The sequence below is a fragment of the Theobroma umbraticum genome, unplaced genomic scaffold (assembly GCF_002168275.2).
Source record: "Theobroma umbraticum cultivar Fairchild unplaced genomic scaffold, ASM216827v3 scaffold_239.1, whole genome shotgun sequence".
Classification (NCBI taxonomy): domain Eukaryota; kingdom Viridiplantae; phylum Streptophyta; class Magnoliopsida; order Malvales; family Malvaceae; genus Theobroma; species Theobroma umbraticum.
Window position 1 is genome coordinate 81,449 of NW_018397273.1, and position 19,823 is coordinate 101,271.

Genomic DNA, 19,823 nt, shown 5'->3' on the forward strand with positions numbered 1-19,823 from the left:
GAGACAAGAGATGTACAACTTTCAGGGAAACAACTAAGCCAATGACCTCTATGATCGTCAACTTCATTTTCTTGCAAATCCAGCTCCCTAAGAAACCTAGAAAAAAATAACAGCAAAGCAAGAAAGAATTACAAGCCCCACCTTAAAATGCTATGCTGTCACATTCCCAAAAGTCAGAATATTGTGAATACTTATAGCACTACAAAACCACCAAGGAAAGGAATCAATGAGTGATTATGGATAAATCAAAAGAAGATGTATTCAGTGGACAATCAAAATTCAGAAGTAGCGTTTCTTGATTTGGCAAAGACCTGCAGCTAAGAAGTTGCAAAATATGGATTGCCAAAGTGAAACCTTTGCCAGTTAAGTTGCCTGAGGACAATTCAATGATTCCAGTAGCTAACAAAAAGGAAAAAAAAAAAAAGCTGCATAATACAAAATCCAAAAACACAAACAACCAATATCTTTGACTTGCTAATATAACATAAAACTTGATTCTCATATTTTTGGCTATCAAAGGTAACATAAAACTTGCGAAATATGAATTTTAACTAGCTGCTTATTAATGATGACCACCATTACAGAGAAATTCCGCACACAATTGCTTAGCTACAAAAATATACTTTCAAGCTTAAACTTTCATAAGCACTTACAATCAATAACTAGGATCATTAGAACACTAAAACTCAATCCATAAAATAAACAGCCCACTTGAGCAAGAGAATGGCTTGAACAACTCATAAACCCAGGAAGCCAAAAAGTCAAATAACCACTAAAAATATTCATAAACATCAGGTTTATTAAAAAAAAATCTTACCTACAATTGGCAGCAATAGAAGCAATACCATCAGTAGTGAAGCCTTCACAGCTAACAAGAACCAAAGACTTAAAATTCAAAAAGGATTTCGAAAGCAGCTCAAGGCTCTCATCAGAGACCACCATCCTCTTAAGTCTAAGCTCTTCCAAACCGATTCTACTCTTAGCCAAGGCTCTGATCCAAGGATAAAGAAAGCCTCCCCAGTCATGTGGCACCAAATTGAAGTCAGCAAAATGCGGCTTCCCTTTCAAAGTCAGCGACTTCAAACCCGGGAATCTGGCGATCAACCTGTCTGGACTGATAGAATAACAGTTTCCAATGAAAACTCTTTGCCTGCTGCATCTTTCGATTTTGTACCATGACTTGCAAACTAAAGACACTGAGTTCCGGTCTTTGTGAGATGAAATGAAATCAAACACGTGCTCTAAAACTTCATCTGGGAAGTAATTCATCTTTATTGTTTTTTCCACTTCCCCAGAAACATACAGATTGTTTCCCCCTTTTTTCCCGAGAAAACCAGGGAAAAGAAAAGAAAAAAAAATGAAGACTTCACTACATGAAAAAGGTAGAGATCTTGAGGAAATCTACAAGAATGAGAACAGATCTGAAGATTTTAACTAAGACCCATAGTGGAAATTAAAAAAAAAAAAGAGCAAGCTTTGTTCTTTAAACTTTCACATCTCTTTCAAGAACCCAAGTGAAAGAGAGTGAAAAGGAGCTCGAATTTTCTCGAGAAAAAAAAAGAGATCTTTTTGGAGTGAAAATGAAGGGAAAAAATGGGTTCTTTTCAACGATCATCTTCAAGAATCAAAGAACTATAATTACATTACAGTTTCAAAGAAAACAAACAACAATCCATCCAAATTTTCATAGATCTGAAGAATCTTTAACTTCTATATAAGTGGAAAACTGAATCGAAATCTAATAATAACAAACAAGAAAGAGAGAGAAAAATTAATTTTTTTTTTAAATACACAAAAATTGAAACTCTCCCCTTCTTCCTTTCTTTTTTCCCTTTTCTTTTCCCTTGCAAAACTTGTAGGAAAGAGTTTTAACTCAGCTAGATGTGGAAGTAGAGAGAGGAAGAGAGAGAAAACCGAACTGAAGTAACCAAGGTTGGTTTTTCTAACCGTGGTTAAAAATTTTTCTAACAATGGTTAAGTTTCTTCAACGATCCAACGGTTTCTATCGTTTTGATGAGAAAATTAAGAGAATCCACACCGTCCAAAAGCGTAGCATGCATGCGTCCTTATCTCTGGTTTCGAGTCTTACTAAAGCGACCAGTAATAGGCTGTCAGAAAAACGACCTGCCTTTGCTAACTAATCACGACAATGCCATTCTGCAGATAAGGTTATTGTCCTCTCCCTCGCGCGAGAATGGATACTCGCGGGCTCCGTCGAAGACACCTCCATGTGGGAGCACAGTAGAAGCTAAGAGTGACAGATTGATATAAGATACAGCGAGTTCAGTGGTTATCGTACTCGCGCTGGTGGGTTTAGTTTACTTCTGAAAATGAACTTGGTTTTGTGTCAGTAAATTTTACTTTTTTGCTCTATTTTTCTTTACTGTCTTGGGTTTTTTTCTTTTCTTTTTTATTTTTTATTTTTTGGATGTGTTTGGATAAACTGAATCATGGGTTTCTTTTTAATGATTAGGAAATTCAGTAAAAAAGGAGCAGGAGAAAATGATTTTGACAAAATCTAAGTAAATCCTTCATTAAAGAAGAATTCAAGTTTCTGTTTTTCTGTTGTTTTCTGATTATCCACTGTGGAATGGTGCACAAAAACTAGCATACATGGTTCCTCCTGGTTCATTTGATGTGCCAGCCTAACTCTCTGATTTTCTTATGACACATTCGATAAGATTATATGAACAAACCTTGACTTTAGGGTTTATATTTAATTCATTGACAGTACATAAATTTTATGCATTATTAGTAAATTAAATGTGATTATCTTGTCAAGGTAATGCATTAAATATAAATTCATAACTTAATTACTACTTAACATATGATTGATGTTTTCTCTAATATTAGGATTTAAAATATTTTAGAGTAAATGGTTGATTTACTTAACATTTAATGGAAACTTTTGATAATGCAGTGATTCTTCAAAAACTTATCCACCTCCAAAACATTTATCAAAACCTTTGTAAGTGATTTGAAGACACTTATCCACCTCTAAAACTTCCTTTTAATTAATTTTATAATTATTAAAAGGGTGATAAAAATTTAAATATAATAATTGATTTAGATTGGATGTTCAGTTAACATAGTATTAAAGCAAGCTCATCCTCCATTTAGTTAATTTTTCTATAATAAGTTTATTGTATTTAAGTTGTGGTGTTTAAATCACATAAAAAATCTGTTATCTTTACACTATAAGTGTTAAATCATTAGATATTCATTTTAAAAATTTAATATTAAATATGAAGCAAATTTAACTCATCTACATCTGCATATAATATTAATTATAAAGGAAAAGGTTTTACATGGCTAAGGATGCTGTTAGTTACTGTACGTGCCGTTCGTTCCTCTTTCACTTTTTCCGGTGAAGAAACAATTCTTCGCAACCATGATGATCTCCCATGAACTAACTTTTGATCATTCAAGGGAAAAACACACACACACACAAAGAAGGAGAGGGTGAGTTTCTTTAGTCAAAGCAGGTCACAATAACATGGAAACATTCTTAGCAGGTTATTTAATAAAAAAGAAATGTATGTGCTTTTATATATATATATTCCAAGTATGGAGGGTGGTGAAGAGTTCTCTGGTAAAAACTCACTATATAAAGTTATACAAATGATTCAAGCAAAGACTTGTTTAACTTTTCCATGGCTTTAGTTGTGGGTTTTATCCAATCATTTATCACTTTGACTAAATGCCATACTCTCAATTATCAACTCTTTTTTCTTTTTTTTGTTTTCAATTTTTTCCTCCAATATCAGGAACGAAAGCTTGGCCTCAGGTCAAACAGCCAAACCATGGAAAAAGGAGCTTTGTAATACTTATCTTTTTTGTTTTGTGGAAATGCAGAATTAGGTCCCCCATTGACAACAGAAAAAAGGGTACAAAAAAAGGATTAGAGATCACTTCAAAATCATTCTATTTTTTGAAAATTCTTGTAGCCAGCATCTTCCTTCCCATGCTAATGAATTTACTGTTCAAGGACTGTTATTTTGACACCTCCTTTCTCAAGAGATTTAAGCGTGTAAAAATCCTCCTTTGGCAGTTACTATCTTTCTTCTTTTTGTTTTTACCATTTCTTGCTCACCTGACCAGAAACAAATGGATGGCTATGTCACAGTCAAGTGCAGGAGAAATACTCTTTCTCCAAGATCAGGAGGGTATTGGAGCCAAAAGAAATGAGAGAACAACTTAAATGGTTACTGAAATATGATGTATGCAGTGAGTGTAGCCTGATTGATCCTAGTGTTTTTTGGACATTTTCTGCTTCAACTGTGAGAATGTGTGTAAAAAATAAAAACTTGGGGGTTGTCCCAAAGTCCTAAATTAAGCTGGGATTTCCAGGTTTTCGATCCTTGGCTGACAAACAAATTTTTGTCATTTTTCTGATAGATCAATTATGTTGCAGCAGGAGTGTCCCATTTGTTGCTCCCAGTCCGAACACCTACACCATTCCATTTCTTGACAGATTGCCACCCTTATCTACACTGGCAAATGTTAAATATTCCATTTACTTTTTGCAATTTCCCTGTGGGGATGACTCACACTGTAAACTCATGATTGAGACATTTCTTCATTTTGAGCAATGTAGAGCATGCTTTGATCAGCTAGGAATTCACCAAACCCAATTGGTAAAAGAAGAAAGTTACAGTTTTAGAAACAAAATTCCATCAACCCCCTATGGCCCTGTGCCTGTCCAGATAGCAGAGACATAGTGCATTTTTTCTACATTGAATATGGAAGGATGATTAGCCTTCTGGAAAAAGGCATCTGTCATCATTTTTGTAAAGTGGGCATTTAGGGAGGTGTTGGTATAAGTAAAAAAAAAAAAAAAAAACCGTAGGATTCCTTTTGGATAATTCCAAAATAATTTGAATGAGTGATTGCAAATTTTTCCTTCTTCCCTTTGATTCCACACTTCCCATTTTGAGGCATTTTGGTGATGTTCCTTATGCATAACAACTACACTTAGCATTTAGCTAGAATCATGTAAATGTTCTAAAGTTCATAAGATAGAGATTAAAAATGAATTTATGTAAAAAGGGAAACATTGGAGAAGTCAGTACCAAGACTTGAAGAAGACTTTGTGGTTGCATTTACTTACATAATCTCCAGGATTTGACAGGGCAATCCTTCATAAGGAAAATGTTTTTCATTTGTTCAACATTGCAGAAGGGTGGAGGCAGGGGGGGGCTTGGGATGCCAGCACCAGAGCAACCCACCTAATGCTAAAAAAAGTCTTGTAGCTGTGTGTGTTTGATCTGTTGTTTTCTTGTGGCATGACAAAACAGGCCTTGTAGTGTTGAAATATGCAAATTCGAGTCAAATATTGCTGTGTGCACTCCCCCACCCCACCTGACCGTGCCACGCGGAAGATGTTCAGTGGTCCTGTAGCACCAGTTTCTCCATTTTTTTACCAACTACTCAGCTATGAAGAAAAAAGAAGGGAGAGATTTGGATTCAAAAGCCATGTGATGGTGGGGTACCAGCTTTCCTTACAGTAGCAGTGTTCAGACTTTTAGAAGATGATTCTTTGGCTACAACCTTAAATTATTCAATGCCCTAACATGGGTCACAACTCAGGAGAGCTGTACAAAGCTCACGTTGAAAACCAATTTAGCATGGCCAAAAAGCCTCCTTTGAAACTTCAAAGGCATTTTGCTTTTGGTAGGAATCCTCTGCAAAAGAAAAACTATTTTATCTTACAAAGTTCACATTCCCTGTCACTATTTTCAACTTAGGATGACATGCATTAGTATTATTTTAATGTAAATCCTTATGCAGTTCTTGAATTATTTATACATGACATATACTTATACGCAAACGCGTTAAGTTGAATAATTTTAATATTCGAATATTTGATTCAATATGCATTTGGAATATTTTGTTTGAAGAATATTAGTTATAATCTCATTAATTTTAGAAAATTGTAATTACAAATTAATGTAACACATACAATTAACCCAACTAACCCAGTTTTCTTTCCTTTATTTTTTTTTTCTTTTCGAACTGTTGTTTTCACTTTGGGCAGTTCACCAGCAGTTCCTTACGAATGGGGTGGGATTGATGACCTGTGTTATCACCATCCAAAAAGAATATGGTGGTGGGTTTGGTGTGATTGACATTTTTTTTTTCCAAGATTCCACAGAAAATTGAATACTGCTGGCTCATTCAAATGCGCAGAATCAAGCAATGCTTTTGATTTACTTGTACCAGTTGATAACCAGCTTTTGAGAAACTCTTATGGACCTAATGCTTTTAAAAAGAAAATTGAAAAACACTCCTGGTTTTGACATGAAAAAGATGGTACTAATACTAATTAATTAACAAGTGATAAGATTAAGAAATAAAGTCTAAACGCAACATGTGCAACAAAAATGCTTTTGGAATAAACAAAAAGGTTTCTAACCTGGCAAAATTTGTTAATTTAAGAAAGTATTTATGTCACTTGATAAATCCATAATTTTTACATTTTAAAGAAATATTAAAATGATCATGAAAAAATTTTCACATTTATATAAAAATATTTTACACGTATATAAATATAGTAAGAACCTGTATATTTATTGTCCAATAAATTTTAAATTAGGGATGAGCTTGAATTGAAACACGACAAAAAAGGAAAATGCAGTGCCAAGGGTTGCAATTTGTAGTCAGAAGAGGGAGTGGTTAGGCTAAAAAGTGTAGGCTAATAAAATATAATTATTGGCCCACTTGCATATAATTACAAGGAGAAGAACATAATTGAAAGAGAAAGCCAAGAAAGAGAGAGAGAGAGATACTCTTTTGAAAGTGGTGATGATCATTTCCATCTTTCATCTCATCCTGCCTCCCATCATTTGCAAGAATTGCAACCATGTGAAGTACACACAAAAGGGTGCAAAACCCAAAACAAAGATAATCCGAAAGCAGGAAGACAATTCCCCAAGATTATCATCACCAAATAAGAAAGACTTGATTGATTTTGCAATGAAGGAAATCATTGCATTAAAACAGTTGGAAGAAATTAGGAGCATGATTTCATGCTCTGGTATGAGGTTTTAGGGCTGAAAGGGAAGAAGGGGGGTGGGGGGGCATGCGGCATCATAACGCATGAAGATGAGAGGTGTTTGTGGTCCAAACTGTTTTTAATGCAAACCTATCATTGTTAGAAGAGGTTAAGGGGAGGGGGAGGGCTTTGGCTTGAAAGGGAGATGAAACATTAACATGTCCCTTTAACTGTCTGTGGTGGTCCAAGACAAAGGGGTTAAAAGGACAAAGGGGTCGTGCTGGTCTTCTTCTGCAAATACTAGAAGGAGAAAAATGAAGGTTCAAGGACCACAAAAATAAAACCAAAAAATAAAAAATATAAAAGGTCGGTTTATGTCAACTTCTCTTCTTTTGTAAAGAAAGTAAGATATGAGAAACGCATATCTACACTTCATTTAGTTTATTAATGATGTATTATTTTCTTATTTAAAGAGTAAAATTTAAATTCTCACTCTCCTAATTATATATAAAAAAAATTACATATCCATTCTTCTCATCTCAGCTGACCCATGTTAAGAGTGTTTTACTTTTTTTTCTCTATTTTTTCAAGTACTTTTCTTCTTTTTTTTTTTTTTGGGTTCTGAATTCAATATCCAATTTTCATATAACAAACAATTTTAGATATAGAAGTATTTTGTTTCTTATTTCACAAAGTTTAAATTTAAAATGACATAAAAACTAAAGAGGGCAACCTAAAATTAGTATTTTAACAAAGAATAACATTAAAAAAGTAGATATTATTTTAAAATATAAAATAAATTTCATTCATACTCTTTGTGGTTTCAATGTTTCTCACCTAGCAATTAGTGTTTATTTTTTCCATTAATATGGATAAATTCTCTTTCTAGAAAGAATTACACTGTTATTTTTTAATATAATTACCACAATACTCTTAAATATAAATAAATAGACTAATTTTTTTTATTTAGATTTAAGGGAAGAAAGATTTGAACTTATCATCCACTAATCAATAAATCAAAAATTCGAGTATAAATAAACTATCTTTGCATTAAGAATATTTTGATAATTATATTGAGTAAAATTAATGGTGGAACCCTTTTTGGAAAAGAACTTTTTACAGAGTGCTAATTGCAAGATGTATCATCCTAATAATGACCATTAAAACGAAGTGAGTATTGTTTAGGGTGAGGTCGAGAGAATAGGCAAACTATTTTTGCAAGCCCAAGGTTAATGTGAATTACATACAACAGACCATCTAGGCTATGGAACCAGGGCCAAGGACTAGCAGTGGACCCTAGTCAAAGCACAATTGCGTGGCCCACTGGCCGACCAGGAACAACCACACTCTTTCCGGTAAAAGTTGCACCTTTGTTAGGAGAGGATGATCTTGCATTGCTTCAGATATCTCCTAGAGCTGGTTTTCTACACCTTGTCTTTCAAAATCTAAGTTAAACAACTAGTATTTGCTTCTAATAAGACAGGTCAGCTCCTGTTCATGCTTTAAATTATATATCAAAGCATATCCCTGCAGCCACATGCATTGGTGCCAAAGCATTATCTACATATTGAAAAACTGTATGAAAAATCAGTCTGAAAGCAGCATCTGATCTACCACATGCAGCTTTGGACACAAATATACTGGTTTAACAGCCAGTTCACACCAGAAGACAACCCCCCCTCTCTCTCTCTCACTGCTCTCGCCTCTTGCCAATCCGATCCATCTATCTCTCTTAGCTGTTTTCACAAAAACTGCCGACTTATCTAACATCCATTTTGATGCCAAATATTTATGTTTGTAGTCACTTGTATTACTCACACAGCCAAGTGGATGAAAAGCTAACTTCAGCGTAGACAAGATGTTTCATGTTATCTACACTGGTTAAAGGCTACATGCGGCGTGCCACATGGATGGACCAAAAATCACATCAAACCTGTAGGGAGAAGATATCTAGGAGTGAATACTGAACATAATACTTTTCCAATCCAAACTGTGGATGTAAGTTCTCTATCTTGCAGTAGCATTCGGCATTTGCACGAGGCCAGCCCCAGACATAGTTGCTAGCTAACTTTCACTGAAACTGATATTCAAAGAGGAAAAAAAACACAAGCAAAATCCTAGTGCCAAAAATAATGCTGGTCGACAAGGTTGTCATTAGCAACAAACATTCAGAGAGTTTGCTTGCCATAAGATCAGCCAAGGAGAGTCTACCATTGTACCGTATGATAGCCACGAAAAGAAATTTTCGTAAGGAGTTAACCAGTTAGTAGACTAGTTAAGGGAGATGAGAAAGCATAGCAATGCCACACAGTGTGGTTCTATCAAACAAAATTGGTTCTATAACCATAAAAGGAAATACATGTCTACTCATTTACTAAGTAGATCCACAATTCAATTTGTTGAAAGAGAGTTATGATAAGGCAATAAAAACAATGAAGTTTCTGCATTAGAAAAATATTATTTATGAATAAATAGTTTTTATCATCATAATTCACATACAATAGTGACAAATAAGGAAGCAACTAGATGTAGGAGGGTTGGTTCCCACTACTAAGGCATCACTCAAGGGCCGATCCCTCAGTGCCTAAATATTTACGCACACTAACTTGAACGGGATCTATCAACTTAGCTCATGAAATTCCAGAAAAGAGACACGAAAAAAGGAGGGAAATCTAGACCAATTGCTTCCATCACATGGCACTTCCAAATTCCAATTAAACCATGTACCAAGAAAAAAGTACTATGAAAGCTCTGTGGGAGCTGAACTACAAATTTAGCACCATTTCATACGAAATTATATCTATTACAATCCTGAAAAGGAAAGAGTCCAAGCCTCAACTCTTAAAATGCAAAAGTTTAAACTCAGTAAAAAGGAGCCTCAACTCTTAAAATGCAAAGTTTAAACTCAGTAAAAAGGAAGAAGATGCTTTGCATGATTGATAGCTCACTGTTTCACATGACAATACCTAGCACCAATTACTGGTTGCAGGCTTTTTTTTTTTTTAATCAGGAACCTGACAAGTTAACATGATAAAAAAATTCATTGATCCTTAATTACATAATTTGCAGTACAGAAAATATACTTTTAGAAGATTTAGGAACTTCTGAATAGCTCTTGCCCTTACTCAATGAATTTATCACTAACCGCAGCCCACAGACTAGCCTAGCCACAAAAGAGCGAATGCAATTCCTGCCTAAACTATCTTCAGATAGGAACAAAACAAGGCATGCTTTTCAAATTAAGAAAAACTAAGACAAGCTGTGATTAATCAGTAGATAATTTGAAGATAAGTGTAGGCATGATCAGAAGTAAAATACAAAACACAACTAAACAAGATGAAGAACATCTTGTCAATTGCAAAACAAGAAAAAAAAAGGAAAGTGTCCCAAATACTAGACAAAGCTTATAGGAAATATTAAAAATTATGAACTGTTGACCACATTATTACAACCACCCTCGCATATATTTCACCCTAGTAATAGCACTGAAAACATCGCAGGTGAACAACTTGAGCAAACTAAGCTGATAGGCCTCAAGCTAAGTGTAAGAATTGAAGATTTGCAATAACAAGTAAAGCTCTCCAAAATGGAAAGTATAAACGCCACACTTGTTTCCTATAAAGCGGTTACTCTCCTTCCAAAAATTTAAGGATGTACTCTCAAGTTTAAATGGGGAAGGGGATTCATTTGTGTATATATTACGGTCCACTGCAGAAGGACTATCATTTTCCAAACATCTTTCCTTGTCAGTTCTTTACACACCCAGAGTACCAAAGCTCTCAACTTGATCAAATTTTGCAAAGCCTTAACAGCGAATACCCATTTGCATGGCCCTTAATTATGCCTCACTTAAGCTAATTTGTCCCCTCTTTCTCAATCCCTATTTCTTTTTTTTCACTAATCTTAAGGCATTTCAAAACCAAGTGAAACAGGTAAATGAACAAAAGTCTAAAAAGCTCTGGAATTTTGAACCTAAGACATTCTAGCATACTTAAAAATTTGAGTTACAACAGACAATTAGCATATAAACTCATGAAATGAGTAACACTAATCACCAAAATTCCACTAACCTCCAAATTAAACCACAAAAATACCGCTGAAATACAATCTCCCCCTAAAACTATGTATCACTGTCATCACTGTCATCGCCTTCACCATTGTTTCCGACATCTTTCGCAATGTAAACCCCTGGTTGCACAACTCGCCGCCTTGTCCTCGACGGCAAAATATTATCCAAATCAACCTCAGCCAATGGATCATCTGATAAATCACTCTCACCCTCTGATTCGTCCCCCCCATCACTCGAATCATCATCATCGTCGTCGTCGCTATCCTTTGCGTCCTCTACCAGAATCCCCTTCCCTTTCCGATCAACCGCCGCATTTCCATTCTCCTCCCCGTCATGATCGTCGTCATCTTCATAGTCATCGTCGTCTTCTTCTCCTTCATCTTCAGCGTCGACTCCGGGTTCTTTATTATCGGGAACGAAGGAATCGTCTTTAGGTTGGATAGTGTCGTCTTCGGTTTGGAGTTTTCGGGATTTTAGGGGGAGGTTCTCCTGGTCTTGGGGTGTGAGGTCGGGCTTGCGTTTGGCGGGCAATGCAGGATCGTCGGCGCTCTTGGTTTCGGCCATTGGATTCAAAGCTAGGATTTTTTGTAGGGGTTTACGGGAAGAGCAGCCCTCTTTGAGGGGGGTTTTGCAAAGTTCTGATTTTTAGGGTTCTTTATATCTCTCTCGGTGGATTTTTCTATTTCTTCTTTTCTGCCAAATTTATAGCTTTCCCCAAAACAATAAAAAAAACAGTTATTACGCGTATTATCGGTTATTATCCCTATTACCGGTCATTAGATCCGATGTTAATTAATATTTATTTGTTAACATGATCTATTTCATATTAACTGTCACGTGATAAAAAAATTAACGATTATTATTAATATTACCAATCATTAGATTCAATATCAATTAATATTTATTTGTTAATATGACATATAATGTAATCACATAATGTATAACATATCAATTATCACATGATTACAACTATTACCAAATCACATATCATATAGATAAAAAATGACATTTAACATTACATCCAATGATGGTTAATTTTTCATTAAAATTAAAATTTTTTGTGAATAAAAATGTAATTACATATCAAGTTTCATCCCACAAAAAATAAAGAGTTGTATCTTGGATCAAAAAACTCCTAGTCTAAATGCATGCGAAGATAAAGTATTTTGGATAGCATCACAAACTCAAAAATTTACAATTAAATCAACATAGAACTATATTGCGAGTCTCAACCATATGATGGAGAATCGAATTTGGAGATTAATTTGGAAGTGACCTAATGTTCATTGCATACATTCTTCTTTTATAGTTGGCATACAAAATTGTCTTTTAACCAACTTGGAATGTTCATGTCATCATTTTTTCAGCAATTCCTTCTTTTCGTTATACAATATAGAGGCTAAGTCAATTATCTATGTTATTTGTGATTGCCCCTCGCTTAAGTTGTTTAGGGTTTTTTAGTTTTGCTAATCTTGGTGGCTTTTTTTTATAGGTGGAATATGTTTGATTGGTTTTATTAGAACTTTAGGGAAGTTTCTTCATCTTGCAATACCACCAATCGTGTCATTTGGTATCATTGGGTGGTTTTTTTGGAGGTGGAGGAATGAAGCAAAATTTAACAACCACAACATATTTACTTGTAAAAGGCTCATCTTTATGAAAAAATATTTCAAAGATCCTATTTGTTGTTGGTCGTACTTTATTCCCACAAATGCTTATTGGTATATGCCCTTGAGCTAATTGGATTGGTCAAATAATATATATTGTCATTTGATGAATACTTAATCTCATAACCTCATATGATAGAGGTTTTCATTCATGTTAGTACAAAAATAATGAGTTATTAAGTACTAATTAGATAAAACCCATAAAAGATAAAGGGCTTTGTAAATAAATTGTAAAGTCGATACAATTATGAGATCTCTATGCATTAAAGTCATGCTCTTATAATAGTTTCAAAGCATTGTATTGTTAAGATAAGGCATTGACAATGCTCAAAGACTAATACATATTAAGCCTCTTTACTTGAAAAGTAAGTAATCGATCTTATAGATTAAAGTATATAAAATACATGAAGATAATATGTAGATATTTGTTAGAGAACAAATTCACTAAACAAGACTCGCTATGAGAACTCCATTTCATATTTTACTCAAATATCTATTAAATATGTTCTCATGTGATAGTCGTACAACTAGTCTTAGAACTTGAGACATTGAGTCATCTTGTATGTAGAATGACATATTTTAATTTCACCTTTATAGGTCTAGAGGCAACCAAATACCTAAATGGGGCGCTTTTGGGTATGGTATGAAGCATGTGAAGGTGAATGAGTAGTTAAAAAAGGATTTATCAACTCAAGTAATAACAAGGGGATATATCTTATTTGCTTTAATTTAAGTCATTGGCTAAAGCATGATGAGTTTGGGGAAAATTGGTTTCCTAAATTTATATGGTTAGTAATGAATTATAAAAACTAATATAGAATGTCATAAGTAAACATTAAACCATGTTTAATGACATATTTGGGATATATGATAAAAAGATCGTATTGCATTAAGAGACTTATCACTAAAGGGTTTTATCAAATTTTTTAATTGACTTTCTAACATTTGAATAGTCATGATGTATTGCTAGATACTGCTCATGATCTAAAAATATAAATAACTTATTTAATTAATATTTTATTATGATTTATATTTATTACCAACATGTTAAAAGCTTAATGTGTCGCACACATTAAGTAACATGATTGAGAGTAAATAAGGATAATCAATTAAGTTGGATTTAATTGAATAGATTAAAATAAATTAGGGAAATTAAGTTCACAAGACTTAATTGAATATATATATACAAATGTTATATTTGAGGTTACAACTAAGTTTGGTTATATAACTATGTTAAATTAGCCAACTAAAACTCTAAGCGTTAGGTCACTTTTTTTAGTCAAATCATAAAAAGAAGAAAAAAAATAATTTTTTTTGTCTGACAGAAATAAGATTTGACTAGGCTTGGTTTGATCTTCTTATTTTCTGAAAATAAAACTTACTAGTACAAGTAAAAATCTTACCTTGAGAAGATCTTATTTTGTCACTATGTGGATTACCGTTAAAGGCGAAAACACTTGGGTGGTTGAAGATTTGACGAACCCTAAAAGTGAAGAAACAAAGATTTCAACTATAAGGCTTTAGAATGTCTTATACGACAAGCATAATTTTATTTCGAGATTTCTTGCTTCATCACAAGCCTTTTTTGAATTCAATTGACTCTTGATTATGATGTTTAGAGAAAAGTATATAACACTTGAACTTCTAAATGTTTGTAATTAATCTAAAAAAAATTACACGAAAACATAAATAATTGATCTTAAGGGATTTGATTACTTCTTTAATTAAATGTATCTTTTTATTTTTTCACTGCGTTATGCTTTTAATGTTTTAATTAATTTCATGTTTGAAATGATTTCAAATCCCATTAATGGTATCAGAGCTTTTGTTTGATGCTTTTTATATAATTTGCATGCTTGATTCTTAGTGATAATTAATAGGATTGATTTGTATATTGATTTAGTATATATATATATTGGTTTTGAAGACTTTCTTTAAAATATGTTTTTTTGTTTTAATTCAATATGGACAGCATATTATTGATTTATTGAAATATGTTTTAAAAGGTTTAAAATCATGTTTAATTGAGGAATTAATGAATAGATTAAAAGGCTTATGAAGCCAAGTTAACATCGAATAATTTTGAGAAATATTTGGAGACTAGTGTTATGGGATATTTTTAATTGTTAAGAATTAGTTTTATCAACTTAAATTATTGCATGTTTCGGTCAGATTTGATTTGGTATGAAAAGGTTCATAAAAATAATGTTTTTGAGTTCCATAACAACAAAGATTCAATGAAGAAAATTTTGAATAGCTATGATCCATGAATTTTGTGTTTAACTGTTAAACATACTTGCTAGAAATTTTCTACAATCTTATTCATGAGTTTGACACATGATTTATGGAGTTCTAAGAGCCCTTAAATCTATTAATAAGGTGGCAATTGTTGCCTAAAATTCCTAAAAGGTAGGCAACTAATTTAATGGCATTAGATGCCATTCATTTTAATTTGGAATATTCAGAGGAAATTATTTCCTACTTTAAAGTGAATTCCTAAAATTACAATTAGCATTTTAATTTGGGAGATTCATAAGAAATTGTTTCCTACTTTAAAAGGATTCTTAAATTTATGTGATTGTATTGAACTTTTCTTAAAATTTTGGTTTGACTAGAAGTTTTCAAAAATTTGTTAAGTCACCATTTAGGTAACTTAAAAAAGATACAATTTAGGAAACTAATCTATGTTCTAAATGTTAGAAATTAAAATATTGTCTTAGATACATTTTAGAAGCTTACCTAAAATAAAGAAGTTTTCAAAATTAAAAAGTATTTTAATTTTGAAAAGAATTAAAATAGAAAGTTTTAAAATGGAAAGTTTTATTTCAATGAATTTCTATTTAAGGAAAATGAGTAAAAGGTTTATTTCTGGTGTTTTGAAAAATGGGAATTGCTTAAACACTAAATTGAAATAAAATAATATCAACTAATTTGAGTTAAACACTTTAAGTAAGTTAATTAATAATTTTCTCAAATAATACACAAGATCGTCAAGTGATACCACTACTAGAAACAAGGATTTATCGATGAAATTTATTATGTCGGTGTATACCGATAGATCACTGACGACTTACCAAAAGAATGGAGGCTAAGAATCCACCAATGGATTCCCAACTAAATATCGATCGAATTTACCAAAAAACGTACTTCAATCAATAATCGATCGGTAAAGCATTAGCGACAATTATATTTGGATGGTGGGAAAAAGACTGATTGAACACTTTGGTTGGGAATAACCATACCAACCGAATATGCCAACGGATATTTCGTTGAGAAAGTTGTGATTATCGCAACGAAATTACTAACGAAAGTTTAGTTAGCGTACTTGTAGTTCCCTTTGCAGAGTTCACCAATGGATATGCCAACGAAATTTTTGTCAGTATAAGGGTTCAGGCTTACAAACGGAAAATTTCGTCAGTAATTATAAATAAAATGCTTACGGTTTTCTTTCGGGCATTTCCTCTTCTCTCCTTCTCTTCCCCCAAATTTGCCTTTCCCCGGCCAATCAGTAGCCTTCCTTCTCTAGCATCTACAGGTAGCTCCCTCCCCTGGTTGGACACCCTTCGTCATAAACCCAATTCTGATCGGACTCTCTCGAGCTGATGACCTTAGTGCCTCATGCTTTCCTCCCCAGACCTAGAGCTTCTTTTATTCACTAGTGCTAACCGGCATGTAGAGGAGGCCAACCACCTTCACTCCTCTCCAGGCTTGAATTTCGTGTTGACAGGCTACCTTCCCCCTGTCTAGAGTTAAATCTAATGCTGACCACCCCCATTCCTCCTTATCGATTGCACCCTCCGCTGTCGAGACAAGTAAGGTTATTTTTTTTATTTGCTTCAAATTTTTTTAAGGTTAGTCAACAATTAAAAAAATATAAGACTCAATATCACATAAATATTTTAAGGCTCAAATGACCCTTATATCATTTTTTCAATTTAGGTATATTCTTTTTGAAAAAAAAAATCTACTCATTCTCTTCCAAAAACCTTGATAAAAAAATAATTAATCATTAAAAATAAGATTTTGAAAACAAAAAAAAATAAAAAGTAAAAAAAAAAAGATAAAAGAAGAAAAGAGATGAAAGACCTTGATAGATGTAGCTTTAATGGGATCGATGTTAGTAAATCTTTTCCTCTTCAAGTGGCAAAAGCCAAGAGATATCAATAATTTTTTTGTATTTCTTTTTTTTTCCCTTTCAAATCCAAATTTCTTTAGTTTAAAAAAAAATTGAAGTTGTGATTTGTCAAATCAAAACATCAATGAGTTTTGACTCTTTCTCTAGTATTTAGGTGATAGGCTTAATTTGTTTATGAGTGGATGGTGGATCTATATGATCTTATTACAAGTTTTTCTTTTTTTTTATGCGTGGGGGTTAATTCTTGTGATTTTTGAAATCTAATGAGATTTTTACATTAGTGGAAGGAGGTCTCTGATATTATAAAAGATTTAAAGGTCTAGATAACATGTGGTCTTGTTGGCAAATGGTATTGTGTATGCTGTTGTTGGTGAGTGAGTGGTATTGTGTATGTTGTTATTAGGTTTGAATTTGACAACAATCTAATTGTAAATATTGGTTTTTAATATTGACACAAATAGTAAGAAGTGTGATAATCTTATTGTAAATCACATTGAGCCTAGGTATCTTTTTTGCAAGGTAACTCAGCACTTTGCAGGTTATAGTGCAAAGTCTTCAAACCAAACTAGAGAAAAGTTGAAACAACACTTTATAACGTCTCCCCAAATGAATATAATGATTTTAACTTTTAAAAAAAATTGTGAGAAAAAGAAAACAAAATTCTAAGAGAGAAGAGAAAATTCTTCAAGTTATGGGAAGAAAAAAGGAATTCAAAGAATGAGTATTGATTATTACAAAATTCTTTAAGTGGATCGAAATGCAAAAGATGAAAATTTAAAGAAAGTGTATCCAAATTCCTTTAGTTTTTTTTTATTAAGGTTTTTGAAAGAGAAAATAAATAAGATATTATTTTTATAAAAGAGGGTATCTGTATCTAAAATATTTATATAATATTGGATTGAATTTTCTTAACTATTGACTAACAATTTTAACCATCAAAATATCAAAAATATTAATTTTAAATAAAAAATCAAAGTATCTTTTTAAAATGATTAGAGAGAGATTTTTAGAGTTTACCCTAAAAATTAAATATGGTCAAAAGACTTATCTAATACTTATATTTTTCAATTTTATTCAATTTAGTCTCTGTACTCAAAATTAAAATAATTTAATCCCTTGATTTTAGAAATTATGTTAATTAGTCCCTCCTTCTAACAGCATCTAATTTTACCGTTAAAAGATGATGTCATCATTGATGTCAACGATGACGTTAGCATTGACATGTTGCTTTTTGATGATGTGTCATTGAGATGATGATGTGGCATGCCACGTGGCATTAAGTGATGGTGTGGCAATGTCACATGACAATATACGAGGATGTGGCAGTGCTGACATGGCATTAACATGATGTCAGTGCCACGTGGTAGATAAAAAAAATTTTCAAAAAAAATTCTGCCTATCATAGAGATTAAAGCGACAAAAATATATAATACAGGGGCTAAATTGAACAAAATTGAGATGTTTAGATATTAAATTGAAAAAAAATCTGAAAAATACAAATCGTTGAATAGATTATTTATATGTTTATTAATAAGTCAAATATTTAAGTGTAAAAGATTTATGATGCTAAAAAATATATAAATATTTTCTTAATTATTTGATTCTAAAATATGTAAATTAATTTACCTTTTTAAAAAAATTAAGTTTGAATTCTCCTTTTATAAAAAAAATTTAAAAAAATTTTATACTTTAAGTCAAATTTAGATGAATAATTTTTATTTGATTAAAATAATATAATATAAAATGACTAAATAAATTCTTTTTTCTTTTATTTATAATAGTATAAAAATTTAAAATTTATTTAACTTAGTTTTTAACTTGAGCTTAAGTCAAATAAGTAAAATATGTTGATTTAGTTTTTTCTTTTAAAAAATGAAAAATGAATACATGGAGTTAGCGATAATTATAAAAGTAATTCCTCGTTTCGACTTACTTAATTTGGACATGATAAACTTCTTGTTACAACCATAAAATATGAGCTCCACTCTTTCAGTTATTTATTTATTTTTTATGTTTTTCTTTTATTTAATATTTCAAGTTATATTTTTTAAGTTGAAATTTTTTAGATTAAAAACTGTATTTATGGTTGATAATGTTAAATATAACTATAAATATTTGTACCATTTTATTTTATTAATAAAATTTTTCTAGATCCAAATTAATAATTTAAATTTAAATTTAGTAGAATTTGATTGTGGTATTTGAATTTAAATAAAATCGTTTTATAAGAAATTTTGAGTAAATTTAAATAAAAGGTAAATTAGATAAGAGTTGAATAATTTTCAAAGAATGTGTATTTATAAATTGTGAAAATTGTAACTAAATCAACATATTTTGCTAATTTGATTAAATTTAAATAAAACGTAAATTGGACAAGAGTTGAATAATTTCAAAAGAATATGTATTTGTAAATTGTAAAAATTATAATTAAATCAACGCATTTAGTCATTTTATATTATTTTATTTTAATGTAATGTAAGTTATTCATCTAATTTTGACTTTAGGTATGAAATTTTTTCGAATTTTTTTTATACAAGGGGAATTCTAAGTTAATTTTTGTAAAAAAAATAAATTAATTTACAAATTCTAAAATTAAAAAATTAAGTAAGAAAATATTTATATATATATTAACACCATAAATCTTTTACACTTAAATATTTGACATATTAATAAGCATATTAATAATCTACTTAAAGATTTGTATTTGTTAAATATTTTTTTCAAGTTAATTCCTCATCATCTCAAATTTGTTCAATTTAGTCCCTATACTATATATTTTTGTTCACTTTAGTCCCTATGATGTGGTAGAATTTTTTTTTAAAATTTTTTTATTTACGACGTGGCACTAACATGCTTACATGTTAGCACCACGTTAGTACTGTTGGTCCCAAAGAGTGTGCTAGAGGGGGTGAATAGCACTTTTGGAATGACACAAAAATTCTTTCCAAGTAAAGAGCT

At 31.8% G+C, this 19,823-nt stretch overlaps 2 protein-coding genes and 1 non-coding gene across 3 annotated transcripts in view; 1 reads left to right on the plus strand and 2 right to left on the minus strand.

The window, feature by feature from the left end:
• Positions 1 to 1,872, minus strand: part of LOC110426844 (protein AUXIN SIGNALING F-BOX 2-like) — a 3,310-nt gene extending 1,438 nt beyond the window's left edge. The window contains exons 1-2 of the mRNA XM_021442139.1: positions 818 to 1,872; positions 1 to 96 (exon numbers count right to left, since the gene is read on the minus strand). The exon at positions 1 to 96 is cut by the window's left edge and continues 400 nt beyond it. Coding sequence (XP_021297814.1) covers positions 1 to 96; positions 818 to 1,269 — 548 coding nt within the window. The 5' untranslated portion in view covers positions 1,270 to 1,872. The remainder of the gene's footprint in view (positions 97 to 817) is intronic.
• Positions 1,873 to 10,931: 9,059 nt separating this feature from the next.
• LOC110426948 (nucleolin) lies at positions 10,932 to 11,727 on the minus strand. Its single transcript, XM_021442290.1, has one exon. It carries the CDS (start codon positions 11,625 to 11,627, stop codon positions 11,115 to 11,117), a length of 513 nt encoding a protein of 170 aa, XP_021297965.1. The 5' UTR covers positions 11,628 to 11,727; the 3' UTR covers positions 10,932 to 11,114.
• Positions 11,728 to 18,755: 7,028 nt separating this feature from the next.
• LOC149526425 (small nucleolar RNA snoR8a) lies at positions 18,756 to 18,848 on the plus strand. The gene has a single exon (XR_016352011.1). It is a non-coding gene; the product is annotated as a small nucleolar RNA snoR8a (small nucleolar RNA).
• Positions 18,849 to 19,823: the final 975 nt, after the last annotated feature.

Coding starts and splice junctions, on each gene's coding strand:
- LOC110426948 (XM_021442290.1), bottom strand. CDS start 11,627: ATGGCCGAAACCAAGAGCGCCGACGATCCTGCATTGCCCGCCAAACGC.